Raw genomic sequence first — 17,215 nt, 5'->3', positions numbered from 1 at the left:
CACAGATGTTATCAATAAGAGGTGTGTGCGTTTTTTCTGCGGTCTGATTGGTGGAGGTTGGTATATAGGGGAGGGTCTTGGTTGTGCACTGTATGTCTGTTTGGCTTCCATTGAGAAAGGCTCCTGCGAGAGCCAAAACGTTTGGAATACAGCCTTTCCTTGCTAATTAAGGGGGTTTGATGAAATCCTGTGTTTGCCTGCTCTGTAGATGTCCCGTAAAACACGGCTGCCAACCGTGGGTATCATCTAATGATCTTGTATACATAATAATTGCGGAGCACCAGGTGATTGATTTGTTGGCGTGTGCCGTTTCCCTGCATCTCTCTCTATACTTCATTTGAAACGTGCACCCATTGCATAAACATTTAGCCTTTTTTTGTGAACATTTGCCTGTCCTAAAGGGACATTACTCTACAGTGGAGCACCACTCAGGACGCTTTTTCCTGTTATTTGGGTACAGCTACGCTCATCATAGTGACCATACTTTGATTGGACTACCCAGAGGGTATGGAACAACCCTGTAATTCACAGGACATCACATTATTTGAGGATCCCTATGGGGACATAGAGGATTTTGCCTTCACAGCTGACGCTGCTTGTATACGTTGTGAGGCTGACCTGCAGGAGCTGCAGGAAACCAGAGGTGAGACCCCAACTAACATCTTTCATAAGCTACTACACCTAGAAAAAAGGAGGTAGACTTTCATTTACATGCTATCTATCTATCAAAATATCATAAACTTACATTTATTCCCAGGGGCTTCAGAGTGAAAAATATCCCCACTTTGGGGCGCAACAACATAGAGTTTTGCAGGAGGTGGTGTGGTATATTGAGCAAATGCTCACATGACCTCATGCTTCTTGTTATAGAGGATGTCTCGAGATTAAAATTAACTGTCAGGAAAGAAATTGAATTGGTTAAAGAATCATTACTGACTGTCTTGACCTCTGACTCCACTACTGACTGGCTAACGAAACTTAAAACACAAGTAGATAAATATAAGCATATAAGATCTACTGGCCTTTAAAAATAAAAAATTCACCACTGTCGAGAACGACTACAGGGTTAAGAGAGTTTATAGTTGGCTATTTGGAAGAGACAATAACCCGTGGGTGGGTCGTAAGAAACCTTTTAATAAAACTAGACGCATTAACTTTTCCACTGTAGACAGCAGTGGGGGGGGACTCTTCTGACGGTGACGGAAAGACAGTGGTTTTGGCTCCCACACAGGGTGGGGTGATCACTAGATCTGCACAGAAGCCCCCTTTAGCCCATGGTCCGGATACAGACGCCTCAGGAGGGGGAGGGGCAAAAAGAAAGAACATACTGAAAAAGAACAAACCATAATTTACAACTTAAGCTCACGCCCACTGACCACTGACAAGTTGAAAGTACTCAATGGGGGCCTTACATTCGTCCCTAAACCTTGGTGTGATTTATTTGACCTATAAGTTGACATGGGGAGGTTTCAGAGACAGTGGAAGTTAAAATAATTCTTTCAAGATAAGGAGGATTACACTTTTAAACCCTTTAAGCCCTTGAGCGCCTTTGAACCCCCCAATACGCATCATATCTGCACATCATCCCTCACCGATTTACACAAAGTTATTCCCCCTAGTAGAGAGAACTTGAGCAAGGCTGAAAGACAGGCCATGAAACATGAAAACCCTCTCTACAGATAGATATAGTGATCAGGCCTGCGGACAAGGGGGGTGCCACAGTTATAATGGATTATACTCAATATAAAAGTGAGGCATTTAAACAACTGCAGGATGAGAATACTTACCTTAAATTAACAACTTATCCCACTAGGGTTTTCAAAAAACAAATTAATGATGTTTTGAATTTGGCTTACCTAGCACGTGTGATTGACACTTTTGGGTACCTGACGGTGGACCATCCAGTCTTCCCTATTTTGTACCTTTTACCCAAAATTCACAAATCTCTGGAGAACCCCCCTGGCAGGCCCATTGTGTCAGCCAGGGGGTCTCTCCTACAGCCACTAGCGGAATTTATTGAGTTCTATCTACAGCCAGTGGTACAAAACACCTTATCATATTTGAAAGACTCATTTGAACTTATCAATCTGTTGAAAACCATGGACATACAACATAATGACATCCTAGTAACCATGGATGTGGTGAGTTTGTACACTGTTATACCTCACACACATGGTATTGAAATGCTTAGATAAATATTACGTGATAATGCTCACTATACTGGACCACCAGTAGAATGTTTGTTAAAACTTATGGAGTTCTGTCTGGAGAAGATTTTTTTTTCTTTTTGAAAACGATTATTATCTGCAGTCCATGGGGTCGAATATGGCCCCATCATATGCCAATATCTATATGGCAATGTATGAACAACAAAATATCTTCTACAGGCAGAACTCCATTAAATTCTATCGTCGCTACATAGACAACGTCTTTTTTATTTGGAGTGGCTCCTTTGAGGCCCTGATGGAATGGGCCAATGTCCTAAACAGCCTTGAGTCTACCATTTGATTTAAAATGGAATACAATACAGATAAAGTCCATTTTCTAGATCTAGAAATTTTTAAGGTTGACACCCACAGGAATACATATTGCACACCACATTATTTCAGAAAGCCACTGACAAGAATTCCATTCTTCATTATAGTAGCTTTCATCCCAGGTTCCAAAAAGATGGGGTCAGTTCCTCACAGCTCCTGCAGGTCGTCCGCAATAACACTGACGACTCCCGTAAGAATACACAATTAAGTGAGATGGCTCAGAGATTCCTACAGAGGGGGTACCCAATGTCCCTGATTGAACAACAATGTCTGAAGGCCAGTGAGTGGACACAAGACACACTCACGACAAGGAAAACACCTGAACAAACGTTGCAACGGCTGAACTTTGTGACCAGCTACACCCCAGGCTCAGAATCTGTGGCTAACACCATTAAGAAAAACTGGCTGGTGATCTCGAAGGATACCAGCCTTCCTTTCTTTGATTCTCCGGTTCCACGAATGGTGTATAAGAGAGCAAGCAACTTGAGGGATCTCTTGGTTTTAAATGACCCAACACACTGCTATGAAAAACAAATGTGGTTAAATAAAGGCAAACCAGGGTGCTTTCGATGTGGAAATAGCGTGACTTGTAACAGTCTAATTACTGGCAACACGTTTCATCATCCACACACTAATAAGAGGTTTTCTATTAAACACAGATTGACCTGCACCTCAGAGTATGTTATATATGCCATCATTTGCCCATGCTCTCTATATTACATCGGCAAGACAGTGACAACGTTCAGAGAACGGCTGGCCAGTCACAAGACAGCCATACGTCAGGCTTGGGACAAAGGACGCTCAGAACAGCCAGTTGCCCGGCACTTTATAACTGCGGGTCACCCTTTATCCTCCCTGAGGACCATGCTTATCGACCATGTACCTCGCCCAAGACGTGGAGGTGATAGAGCATTGGCACTGTTACGAATGGAAGCTCGTGGATATTCAATCTGGACATGGTTGCCCCCCGTGGTCTCAATACTAACATTGACTTTGGCTGCTGCCATAGGGTCTAACTCAAAGATTTCAAGAAGTCGTCAGCTTATTTTCTCCAACATAGGTGTGTCCGGTCCACGGCGTCATCCTTACTTGTGGGATATTCTCTTCCCCAACAGGAAATGGCAAAGAGCCCAGCAAAGCTGGTCACATGATCCCTCCTAGGCTCCGCCTACCCCAGTCATTCTCTTTGCCGTTGTACAGGCAACATCTCCACGGAGATGGCTTAGAGTTTTTTAGTGTTTAACTGTAGTTTTTATTATTCATTGTCTCCGAAGATACAAGTAAATCAGAGGACCAGAGACTCATTCCGTTGGTGGCTGTCCCTGGACAACCTGTCACAAGGGATGACCTTCCGCAGACCAGAGTGGGTCATTGTCACGACCGACGCCAGTCTGATGGGCTGGGGCGCGGTCTGGGGATCCCTGAAAGCTCAGGGTCTTTGGTCTCGGGTAGAATCTCTTCTACCGATAAATATTCTGGAACTGAGAGCGATATTCAATGCTCTCAAAGCTTGGCCTCAGCTAGCGAGGGCCAAGTTCATACATCAACCATCAGGGGGGAACAAGGAGTTGCCTAGCGATGGAAGAAGTGACCAAAATCATTCTATGGGCGGAGTCTCACTCCTGCCACCTGTCTGCTATCCACATCCCAGGAGTGGAAAATTGGGAAGCGGATTTTCTGAGTCGTCAGACATTGCATCCGGGGGAGTGGGAGCTCCATCCGGAAATCTTTGCCCAAGTCACTCAACCGTGGGGCATTCCAGACATGGATCTGATGGCCTCTCGTCAGAACTTCAGAGTTCCTTACTACGGGTACAGATCCAGGGATCCCAAGGCGGCTCTAGTGGATGCACTAGTAGCACCTTGGACCTTCAAACTAGCTTATGTGTTCCCGCCGTTTCCTCTCATCCCCAGGCTGGTAGCCAGGATCAATCAGGAGAGGGCGTCGGTGATTTTGATAGCTCCTGCGTGGCCACGCAGGACTTGGTATGCAGATCTGGTGAATATGTCATCGGCTCCACCATGGAAGCTACCTTTGACAGACCTTCTTGTTCTAGGTCCGTTCGACCCACTCCAGCTGACTGCTTGGAGATTGAACGCTTGATCTTATCAAAGCGAGGGTTCTCAGATTCTGTTATTAATACTCTTGTTCAGGCCTGAAAGCCTGTAACCAGAAAAATTACCACATAATTTGGTATATCTGTTGGTGTGAATCTGCAGGATTCCCTTGGGACAAGGTTAAGATTCCTAAGAGTCTATCCTTCCTTCGAGAAGGATTGAAAAAAGGATTATCTGCAAGTTCCTTGATGGGACAGATTTCTGCCTTGTCTGTGTTACTTCACAAAAAAGCTGGCAGCTGTGCCGGATGTTCTAGCCTTTGTTCAGGCTCTGGTTAGAATCAAGCCTGTTTACAAAATTTTGACTCCTCCTGGGAGTCTCAACCTAGTTCTTTCAGTTCTTCAGGGGGTTCCGTTTGAACCCTTACATTCCGTTGATATTAAGTTATTATCTTGGAAAGTTTTGTTTTTGGTTGCAATTTCTTCTGCTAGAAGAGTTTCAGAATTATCTGCTCTGCAGTGTTCTTCTCCTTATCTGGTGTTCCATGCAGATAAGGTGGTTTTGCGTACTAAACCTGGTTTTCTTCCAAAAGTTGTTTCTAACAAAAACATTAACCAGGAGATAGTTGTGCCTTCTTTGTGTCCTAATCCAGTTTCAAAGAAGGAACGTTTGTTGCACAACTTGGATGTAGTTCGTGCTCTCAAAGTTTACTTAGCAGCTACTAAGGATTTCAGACAAACTTTGTCTTTGTTTGTTGTTTATTCTGGTAAACGGAGAGGTCAAAAAGCAACTTCTGCCTCTCTCTCCTTCTGGATTAAAAGCATTATCCGATTGGCTTATGAGACTGCCGGACGGCAGCCTCCTGAAAGAATCACAGCTCACTCCACTAGGGCTGTGGCTTCCACATGGGCCTTCAAGAACGAGGCTTCTGTTGATCAGATATGTAAGGCAGCGACTTGGTCTTCACTGCACACTTTTTCTAAATTTTACAAATTTGATACTTTTGCTTCTTCTGAGGCTATTTTTGGGAGAAAGGTTTTGCAAGCCGTGGTGCCTTCCATTTAGGTGACCTGATTTGCTCCCTCCCTTCATCCGTGTCCTAAAGCTTTGGTATTGGTTCCCACAAGTAAGGATGACGCCGTGGACCGGACACACCTATGTTGGAGAAAACAGAATTTATGTTTACCTGATAAATTACTTTCTCCAACGGTGTGTCCGGTCCACGGCCCGCCCTGGTTTTTTAATCAGGTCTGATAATTTATTTTCTTTAACTACAGTCACCACGGTAACATATGGTTTCTCCTATGCAAATATTCCTCCTTAACGTCGGTCGAATGACTGGGGTAGGCGGAGCCTAGGAGGGATCATGTGACCAGCTTTGCTGGGCTCTTTGCCATTTCCTGTTGGGGAAGAGAATATCCCACAAGTAAGGATGACGCCGTGGACCGGACACACCGTTGGAGAAAGTAATTTATCAGGTAAACATAAATTCTGTTTTTACCTATCCTGTTTGGCATAATGTTTGGGCGCATTGCGCCCTTCCCATTATATGTGTTCCTAAGTTGCTTTAGATTTAGAAGTGTACGCTTCATGTTCCTCTGGAGTTACCTTGATACTATGTTGGTATAGAGGGTAACACAGAATATTGTATTTATAGCATTATTAATAGTTGCGCTATGATGTTCTTAGGAGATTTTTGTTTAAGGTTGCGTATAGTGTTTATACTTGTTTTTTTTCCTCACTTGTTTAGGTGATCACTTATTGTAGTTGAATGTCAACAGCGGCACTACACCCCCTAAGAGATGTGTGCATTTTTCCTGGTGTCTGATTGGGGAAGTTTGGTATATAGGGGAGGGTCTTGGTTGTGCACTGTATGTCTGTTTGGCTTCCATTGAGAAAGGCTCCTGCGAGAGCCGAAACGGTTGGAATACAGCCTTTCCTTGCTAATTAAAGGCGTTTGATGAAATCCTGTGTTTGCCTGCTTTGTGGATGTCCCGTAAAACTCGGCTGTCAACCGTGGGTATCATCTAATGATCGTATATATATATATATATATATATATATATATATATATATATATATATATATATATATATATATATATATATATATATAATTAAAATATATTTTAAGCTCTTTGATTCTACTGATCATGCTCAAAATATATCCGAACATGGTACATAAAACCTTATTTCAGCAACCACTGCTTGTTTTTTCACCAAACAGCACCTATTATACTTTAAAATGTATCTGCATTCCAAGTTTCTTAAAGATTAGTGCTGTATGTTCATGTAATCTTTGTCAGTATCAGGAGAGAGGAAAATTTACTCAACCAATTTTCTTCAAATGTTCACCATTTCTTAAAGGGACAGTAAAGTCAAAATTAATCTTTTAAGATTCATATAGAGCATGCAATTTTAAACAACTTTTCATTTTACTTTTGTTATCAAATGTGCTCTGTTATCTTGGTATCCTTTGTTAAAACATACCTAGGTAGGCTCAGGGGTAGCTTTTTTCTGCTTTTTCTGTACTAATTTATTTAGATTATAATTTAAAGGTACATGAAACTCCTAATCTTGGATGAGACAGAGCTGACAATTTTAAATAACTTTTGCTTCATTATCTTTATATTCTTTGTTAAAAGAGCAGCATTGCACTACTGTGAACTAGCTGCTGATTCATAGCTGCCTCTTGTTAATGTGTTCTGCTAGTTACCAGTTGTGCAATGCTGCTCTTTCAACAAAGAATACAAAGATAATGAAGCAAAAGTTATTTAAAATTGTAAGCTCTGTCTCATCCAAGATTAGGAGTTTCATGTCCCTTTAAATTATAATCTATATAAGTTAGTATAGAAAAAGCAGAAAAAATATGAGTTTCATGCCCCTTTAAACTATAATCTAGTGAGTAAAGAAAAAGCAATTGTATTCAAATTAATAATTCATACATTTACAATTTACATGCAATGTTTGGACCACTTCCTATCCTGCTAAACTATTATGTGCAATTGTATTTTAAGTGTATCACTATATGCAATATCATCAATATATTAATAATTCACTAATCATATAGCATGACTGGCAGATGATTTTGACACAGAAAATAAAAAATCATTTATGGGGCACATTATACCATGAGCAAGGGCATTTATCACTAATGCATAGAAACAGATTGTGAATGCAGGATAAGAACCTGAAGGCCTGTGAAGTTTACTAATTTTCTTCTGAAATGTAAGTTTAATTAATAGTTAAGATAGCATTGTGCATATCCAAACCATTTTTATATTCCCCATAAAGTATTAGTCCTTAACACCTCTATTTGGAAGGCGTCTCATTGAATCAACCACCTGAAGGAGATCGCTTCAGATTGCTTACAAACGAACATCCAACTTGAGATCATGACCTTTTGTTCTGCTAATACATCATACACAAGCAAGCATCAATATTTGTTTTCTTTTTTGAGAAGTTTATTATTGTTATTATTATTATCGGTTATTTGTAGAGCGCCAACAGATTCCGCAGCGCTATAAACAAAAACAAAAGTTTAGTAAATGAGTCACTCCTTGAATAATATTATGTTATTCCCCCCACTCGATTTTGAGAACTCATTCATTGTATAATAAATTGAATTGGAATTCCTGCATCTTCTTAAGATATATACAGTATGTAATATTCATATATAAAATTAGTGCTTCCTGATTATGAAACAAATTTATTCGTCCCAGGAGGTTGGCAGAGAAGTGTGAGAAGATACGGAGTAGTTCCTTATGGAGGGTAGTACCCTTCGGAATGGGACTGGAGTTTTAAGTAGTCTTGTCAGCCTCTCAGTGAGAGCATTGACGAATGTTAGGGTCTGGAGATGCAGGGAGAGTCTTTCTGTGAACCCATCCAGCCTCGTATTAACAGCTCCTAAGCAATCAGTGTTGACGAGTTTCACTGCCTGCTTCCATTACTCAAGTCCATGTCAGGAGCGATGCTACAAGACTGTCAAACTTGAGAGAAAGTGTTTCTGTTCCACGGAATAGATTCCGGTAAGATCGTTTCATTTTTATACACATTTGATAATGCAAGAAGACAGGATCACAGTGTGACTCCTTTTATCTGAATGGAAATATTGTGTTTATGCTGTGACGTGTGAAATGAGGCTCAGGCAGTTGTTGGAACGTACAGGTTTTACTTTCATTTTGTAGAGCTGCGCAGCCTGTTAGGTTTGGCGCACTTTTAGGGGTGCAGGGGCGGTCCTGCATGGCGCACCATGTGACCGGGTTTGGGCACATTGATTCTCTTCTTCCTGACCTTGCGGTCGTCTGGAGACGAAGCGGTTTCTCTCTTGGGCCTGGGTCATAGGATATGGTGAGTGCCCCAGCCATTGGGGTTATAAAGGTGACATTTATCTTTGTCTATTGTCCTATTTATAAGTGCAAGCTATGGAGGACTCTGATACGTTAGAGGGTACTCCCTCTTTACCTAAATATAATGCCTGTCTATATTTTGAGGAGGCCACGGTATACCCGCCTGCTCAATTATGTTCCACATGCCTTGATAAATTAATTATATCAAAGAAAGCTAATATGTTTAGTACTACTGAGCCTTCTACCTCTGAGGTCCCATGAGGTGCACACCCTACAGTCATCTCCTATTACACATGCCGCTTCCCGTAGCACTCCTATACCTCCATCTGGAGGGGTTCTTTTACCGCCAGACTTTACTGAACAGTCTATAAGAACAGGAGAAGTGGACCAAGCGCTACACCCAGGGCCTTAAGCTTACTAACTATATAGCCTCCTAGTAGGCTAACAATACAAAAGTTAAAATGGGGAGAGAGTAAGCGCTAAAAAGCTTAAAAGGCTAGTAAAAGGTACATTTTAATACATATAAAAATTTACAAATGGCAATCAGACGCATGGATCCATGTCTGACTTAACAAAAAAAAAAAATATATATATATAATAAACAAATCTAAAAATATCTAAAAATATCCAATGGAGTATAGCATGTGACGCTGACTTAGTGAGCCAGTGATGAGGAGTTAGGACATGTACATTCAATAATATAAACAACCTAAGTGAGTGATTGAGTGCACACAATAGCTTTCAACAAAGAAAAATAGCATTCACAAAAAATAGTGTTCACAAAAATTGGCGTACATAAAAAATGTTCAAATGTTCAACCGGTTATATGTAAGTGAATCCAGTAGTGTTTCCTCCAAAGTGACGTGTAGAAATATAACGTGAAGTCAATAATAGTAGAATGTAAACGTTGAGTGGGTCAAATTATTGTGGTTCAGCTGCTAAATTAAAAAATTGTAAATCCGTGAGGTGTATAAAAATAAAAATAAAAATAACTTGTGAAAAAATCCATGTGGAAAACTTGAATTCAAATGATAAACAAAGGTCAAAAATCAAAAGACAAAAATCAAAAGACAAAAATATCAAAAGACAAAAATAGAAAATCAGTGATAATATTAAAAAGCACTAATGATCTAGTGAAAACAAATCCTTAATTCAGATGTTAAAAATCCTTGGTAAGATCCATAACAAACAAATACATCGATAAAATACCTAAAAGGGAACAAAAGAGAAACAAATAGTGCAACACTGTATATGATATATAATATAGGTAATTAAAACCAAGCTCACCAGTATGCCAACACGTTTCGGCCTAGACTAGGCCTTTCGTTACAGATGGTAGTGTCTGCGGCCTTTAGTGCTTAACCTCGCCCTGCTAAGTTCAAGCGAAAGGTTAAATATTGCTATCCTTCCCAGGGGTCATCTACTAGCTGATTGGATTTATCTGATACAAGATTATCCGATGATGAAGACGCCTCTGATACTTCAGAGGATGCTCTTTCTGCGTTGGAATCTGCTGCCTCTAAGCCTCCAGCTGCGGAGGAACCAGACTTTAGATTTAGGATTGAACACTTACGCTTTCTGCTAAAGGAAGTTTTGGCTACTTTAGAGGTTCCAGAACCTAAATTACCTGAGGAACCTTGTATTCCTAAATTAGATAAGGTCTACAAGGACAGGGTTGTACCACAGACTTTCCCGGTTCAATAAGGTCCATTCTTCCTTTAGTCGAGGAAGGACAATTCATGACCACGGTAGACCTGAAGGATGCCTACCTTCACATCCCCATACACAAGGAACACTTCAAGTTCCTAAGATTTGCGTTCCTGGACCAGCACTTCCAGTTTAATGCACTTCCGTTTGGTCTAGCTACTGCTCCAAGAGTTTTTACGAAGGTTCTAGGGATTCTGCTCGCAGGGATAGCAGTGGCGCCATACTTAGATGAAATTCTGGTCCAGACACATCCTTCTTGAGACCATTCTGGGAGATTGTGACTACAGACGTGAGTCTAACAGGATGGGGAGCTGTTTGGGGTACCAGGAAGGCACAGGGCCTGTGGACTTGAGAGGAATCCCTCCTCCCGATCAACATCTTGGAACTTCAAGCGATCTTCAACGCTCTGAAGGCTTGGCCTCTTCTGGGTTTGGCCCAGTTTATCAGATTCTAATCGGACAACATAACCTCTGTAGCTTACATCAACCATCAGGGGGAACAAGGAGCTCCCTAGCAATGAGGGAAGTATCTCGGATTCTGGAATGGGCAGAGGCCCACAACTGCTCGCTGTCAGCGATCCACATTCTGGGTTGTGGACAACTGGGAAGCGGATTTCCTTAGCAGACAATCCTTTCACCCAGGGGAATGGTCTCTCCATCCCGAGGTGTTTGCGGAGATTTGCAATAGATGGGGGACGCCAGAGATAGATCTCATGGCATCCCGGCTCAATTCCAAGCTACTCAGATATGGGTCGCGGTCCAGGGATCCTAAGGCGAAGCTAATAGATGCATTAGCAGTGCCTTGGAAGTTAAGTCTGATTTACATTTTTCCACCGTTACCACTTCTCCTTTGTGTAGTGGCCCGCATCAAGCAGGAGCAAGCATCAGTAATTCTAATAGCTCCATTGTGGCCGCGGAGGATGTGGTTCGCGGACCTGGTAGGGATCCCTAATCTCCTCCATGGAGGTTACCTTGTTGCAGGGATCTGCTGGAGCAAGGTCCTTTTGCTCATTAAAATCTAGATTCTCTGAGGCTGACTGCATGGCGATTGAATGCTTAGTCCTACCCAAGAGAGGTTTCTCTGAAAGAGTTTTTGATACTCTTATTTAAGCTCATAAGCCGGTTACTCATCGCATCTATCATAACGTGTGGAGGACCTACTTATTCTGATGTGAAGAGCGGGGATTCCCCTGGCATAAGGTCAGGGTTTCCAGAATTCTTTCCTTTCTCCAGTATGGTCTGGAGAAGGGCCTTTCTGTTAACCCCCTATCTGTTTTAATGCACAAGAGGCTCGCAAAGCTTCCAGATGTCCAGTCTTTCATTCAGGCTCTGACTAGAATCAGACCTGTGTTTAGATCTAGTGCTCCTCCTTGGAGTTTAAATCTGGTTCTTAAAGTTTGGCAGAAGGCTCCGTTTGAGCCTATGCATGGAGTTGACATTAAATTACTGTCTTGGAAATACAGAGTATCTGACATGGCTGCCTTGCAATTTGAGCCCCCTTACCGAGTATTCCATGCTGATAATGCTGTTCTTCGTACTGGGTTAGGTTTTCTTCCTAAGGTTGTTTCAGATCGCATTATCAATCAGGAGATTGTGGTTCCTTCCCTGTGTCCTAATCCTCCTCTTTGGAAGGAGTGATTACTTCATAATTTGGATGTGATTCAGGCCTTGAAGTTCTATCTCAGGCTACTAAGGAGTTTAGACAAACTTTTTCCTTGTTTGTGGTCTATTCTGGGAAGTGTATGGAGCAGAAAACCTCGTCCACTTCTTTGTCCTTTTGGTTGAGGAGCATTATTCGCTTAGCTTATGAGACAGCGGGACATAAGCCTCCTCAGAGGATTAAGACTCATTCAACTAGAGCTGTGGCTTCCTCTTGGGCCTTCAAGAATGAGACCTCTATAGATCAGATTTGTAGGGCGGCTACCTGGTCTTCCTTACATACTTTTTCAAAATTTTACAAGTTTGGCGTTTTTGCTTCGGCTGAAGCAGCTTTTGGGAGAAAGGTTTTGCAGGCTGTGGTGCCCTCAGAATAGGGTCTGCCTTTCTTTTTACCCTCCCGTTTTCATTCAGTGTCCTCTAGAGCTTGGGTATATGTTTCCCACAAGTAAGGAATGAAGCCGTGGACTCTCCTCATATTAAGAAGGAAAACATAAATTATGCTTACCAGATAATTTTCTTTCCTTCTGTTTGAGGAGAGTCCACGGCTCCCGCCCGTATTCTCCGTTGGGCGGACCTAAATTTTTGTTTTGTTCTTCTTGCACCATTTTTACCCTGATATTTCCCCTACTGTTCCTTGTTCCCTCGGCAGAATGACTGGGGGATGAGGGAAGTGGGGGAGGTATTAAAGCCTTTGGCTGGGGTGTCTTTGCCTCCACCTGGTGGCCAGGTTCAGTATTTCCCACGAGTAAGGAATGAAGCCGTGGACTCTCATACAGAAGGAAAGGAAATTATCTGGTAAGCATAATTTATGTTTTTTAAATTCAAAATATTCTATTTGCCCTTGATTTGAACTTTTTTTCATTCCCGCCATATGTAATGTACGGATAGGCACATTTCAAGCTGTTTTGGTGCCACTGAGTGGAAATGGGGGTTGGTTTAACTGGAGATCTCTCTTAATTTGGTATTCTTATAAGAAATAAAATTGTAGTTTAGTGTTTTTTTCGGATTACCTAAAAATACGCATCCCTTTAATATTAATTATTAGTTATAAAAGAAAATATATAATGCATTATTTTCTTTCAGGCCATGAACATTGTTACATCTGTACTGCTACTTTACTGTAATGAGGAGGAAGCATTTTGGCTTCTCGTTTCTCTGTGTGAGCGAATGCTTCCAGATTACTACAATACAAGAGTAGTGGGTATGTTTGAAGTTTTTATGGAATAGCCTAATGCAATTAACTGTATGATTGTTATATGTTCTTCTGAAACATTTTGCTTTTAAATAAAAATCAATATATTGGCATTTTATAATTAATTTACAGAGATTGTTATAAGTGAATTTCTATAAAAAATATATTTGTTTGAAATGTAAGTACCCCTACTCTGTCTTTCCAGGAGCCCTGGTTGACCAGGGTGTGTTTGAGGAGCTGACTCGAGAGTTGCTGCCTCAACTGTCAGAAAAAATGCAAGAGCTGGGAGTTATCTCCACCATTTCTCTCTCATGGTTCCTCACCCTGTTCTTGAGCGTCATGCCATTTGAGAGTGCAGTGGTAGTGGTGGACTGTTTTTTTTATGAGGGTATTAAGCTGATTCTACAGTTGTCTCTGGCTGTTCTAGAAGCCAACATGGAGAGCTTGCTGAACTCCAGTGATGAAGGTGAAGCCATGACTATCCTTGGGAGGTATGTATAATCATAATATTTCATATTTTGAGATGCATGTTTGTTTTTTTCTATATCCACTGGGTTTTTGGAGTTTTTAAGACTCTTATCCCAAAAAAATGACACATTTTATTGTAGATGTGACATTTTCAAAAGATACATGCAGTAATATACTAAATGGCATATTGCATGTAAGAGGCTAACAGTCATTTATATTTATTTATAATCACAGTGGATTAATAAAAAGAGCTCAAACCTACCGTGTGGTATCCCATGACTCCAGACTCTTTATAATATATGAGTCAATTGAACCCAGTATTAGGAATAAAGTCCTTACATCAGCTTTAGTACCACATGAGGTCCTTTTTGTTTCAATTATGAAAGCCTACAAATTGAATATGACTGGTACAATCATTTTAGACTGAAGCAGCTGCACTTTCTTCCATTTAGAAAATGTGCATTTTTAGATTAAAGTACAAGTTAATACAGTAAATTTGCATAATCGACAAATGCAAGATAAAAAATCAATGCAATAGCACTTAATCTGAACATCAAATGTGTAGGTTTTTTTTTCTGATAAATTTCAGTTATGTGTATTTCCACTCCTCTTGTATCATGTGACAGGTATCAGCCAATCACGAATGCATATAGGTATATTTTTGAATTCTTGCACATGTTCAGTAGGAGCTGGTGACTCCAATATTGTAACTATAAAGACCGCACATTTCGTTAATGGAAGTAAATTGAAAAGTTGTTTAAAATTGCATCCTCTATCTGAATCATGAAAGTTTAATTTTGACTTTAGTGTCCCTTTAATTACAGTAAAATTACAGTTTTAGCACTTTTGGTAAATATCCCTTTAAGGTTCCAAGTTATATGTCATCCTTTTGTACATAAAGACATGACTTTCTACCTGAGAGCAAGACCAGCAATGCTTTCTATATTTAATACTTGTAAAATAAATTTGGCCTTTTAAGATAAGTATTAAATTGTTTTACAATTTCCATAATTTAGTAATGCAAAATCATGTGCTGTATTTAGGGTAAATTAAATCTATTAGGCTATTACGTGTAAGTTAATGAAAACTGTAGTTGTTTTACGTATTTATTACCTGTAATATTCCAGTGCAGATAGAGTTAATGAAATCTATTGGACTTTCTTTCTAATAGCAGTGAGGGTCCACAAATTCATCATAACCTATAGGAAATACTTCACTTGGCCACCAGTAGGAGGCAGATACCCCAAACAAATCATTAACTATCCCTCCTACTTCCCCTACCCTCCCAGTAGTTCTTTGCCTCATTTCATGGCTGAGAGAGGTGCTCTGCAAAATATTCTGTTTTTCTGATTGCTCTCAATGGATTGTTTCCTGCAAGAGAGGGCAGGGGAGTTGGTAAAAGCCATGTAATCCTCTGAGTAGAGTTTTGTTGTCAGCCTCTGTTGGCCGTAGGGGTGTTTCCATATCACCTCCAGATATCTGTGCTATCCTCCCTTTACAGATGTACAGTGTTAGTTACGCTGATCTCCTTCTGTATTACAGGACATGTAAAGGGTAAGTCCCCTCCCTCCTCCTTACCCCTAATGGCTTGTTGCCGAAAAGGTCTGTGGCAGTGGATGACGACTGCTTGGAGCAATAGACAGGTTTTATTTATTGGGGGACTAGTTTTTTCCAGAAAGGTCCTCCACTGGTGGTCGGCAGGCTATCACTAGACACATGCTTAGCTACAGCAGCGGCAGCTTAGATGTCTGCAAAGCTCCGGTGACGTTTTTTTCTGACAAGTGTCCTGAAATAAGTACTTGGGGTGTCGGTATAGGAGGAATGCCTCAGTCCAGAGAAGACTCGCCACTCTGGGGTTTTAACACAGCACACACATGATAGTTAGATAGCCTGATGAAACAGTGTTGAACACTGAGAAACGCGTTGCTGTTGTTTTTATTTGGAATAAAATTCTATTTTATCATTCAACTCTCCATCTGCTGCATCTTTTTTGGCTTTTGCCAAATTATATTTCTTCTGTTATGTGTGATCAGTCCACGGGTCATCATTACTTCTGGGATATAACTCCTCCCCAACAGGAAATGCAAGAGGATTCACCCAGCAGAGCTGATATAGCTCCTCCCCTCTACGTCAGTCCCAGTCATTCTCTTGCACCCAACGACTAGATAGGATGTGTGAGAGGACTATGGTGATTATACTTAGTTTTTATGACTTCAATCAAAAGTTTGTTATTTTACAATAGCACCGGAGCGTGTTATTACTTCTCTGGCAGAGTTTGAAGAAGAATCTACCAGAGTTTTTTACTATGATTTTAACCGGAGTAGTTAAGATCATATTGCTGTTCTCGGCCATCTGAGGGAGGTAAAGGCTTCAGATCAGGGGACAGCGGGCAGATGAATCTGCATTGAGGTATGTAGCAGTTTTTATTTTCTGAATGGAATTGATGAGAAAATCCTGCTATACCGCTATAATGACATGTATGTATACACTTCAGTATTCTGGGAATGGTATTTCACCGGAACTACTCTGTTAAAGGTCACTAATCCTTTTAATAAATATTATCATGTTAAACGTTTTTGCTGGAATGTAGAATCGTTTACATTGCTGAGGTACTGAGTGAATAAATGTTTGGGCATTATTTTCCACTTGGCAGTTGTCTGCTTTAAATTGTGACAGTTTCGTTTCTCCTCACTGCTGTGTGTGAGAGGGAGGGGCCGTTTTTGGCGCTCTTTTGCTACGCATCAAAAATTTCCAGTCAGCTACTATTATATTTCCTGCATGATCCGGTTCACTGTCAGATCTCAGGGGTCTTCAAACTTCTTTGAAGGGAGGTACATTCTCTCAGCAGAGCTGTGAGAATTTTATATTGACTGTGAATAAAAACGTTACTCTATAATTTTTTATGTCAAATTTAGTTATTGTTATTTACTAATGGGAACAAACCTTTGCTAAAAGTTGTGTTATTTTAAAGTTGATGCTATAACTGTTTTTCAGTTCATTATCTCAACTGTCATTTAATCGTTTAAGTACCTCTTTGAGGCACAGTACGTTTTTGCTAAAAAAGATTATAACCAGGTTGCAAGTTATTGCTAGTGTGTTAAACATGTCTGACTCAGAGGAAGATATCTGTGTCATTTGTTCCAATGCCAAGGTGGAGCCCAATAGAAATTTATGTACTAACTGTATTGATGCTACTTTAAATAAAAGTCAATCTGTACAATGTGAACAAATTTCACCAAACTGCGAGG

The 17,215-nt window shown here is 40.7% G+C and overlaps 1 protein-coding gene across 2 annotated transcripts in view; it reads left to right on the top strand.

Moving 5' to 3' along the window:
• Positions 1-17,215, top strand: part of TBC1D9B (TBC1 domain family member 9B) — a 424,635-nt gene that overhangs the window by 186,259 nt on the left and 221,161 nt on the right. For both annotated transcript variants that reach the window (XM_053718644.1, XM_053718642.1), the window contains exons 11-12: positions 13,391-13,508; positions 13,705-13,990. In XM_053718644.1, the coding sequence (XP_053574619.1) occupies positions 13,391-13,508; positions 13,705-13,990 (404 nt within the window). The remainder of the gene's footprint in view (positions 1-13,390; positions 13,509-13,704; positions 13,991-17,215) is intronic.

Source organism: Bombina bombina, chromosome 6, assembly GCF_027579735.1.
Source record: "Bombina bombina isolate aBomBom1 chromosome 6, aBomBom1.pri, whole genome shotgun sequence".
Taxonomy (NCBI): Eukaryota; Metazoa; Chordata; class Amphibia; order Anura; family Bombinatoridae; genus Bombina; species Bombina bombina.
Note: the sequence above shows the minus strand (reverse complement) of the source record. Positions and strands in the feature narration are given on the sequence as shown.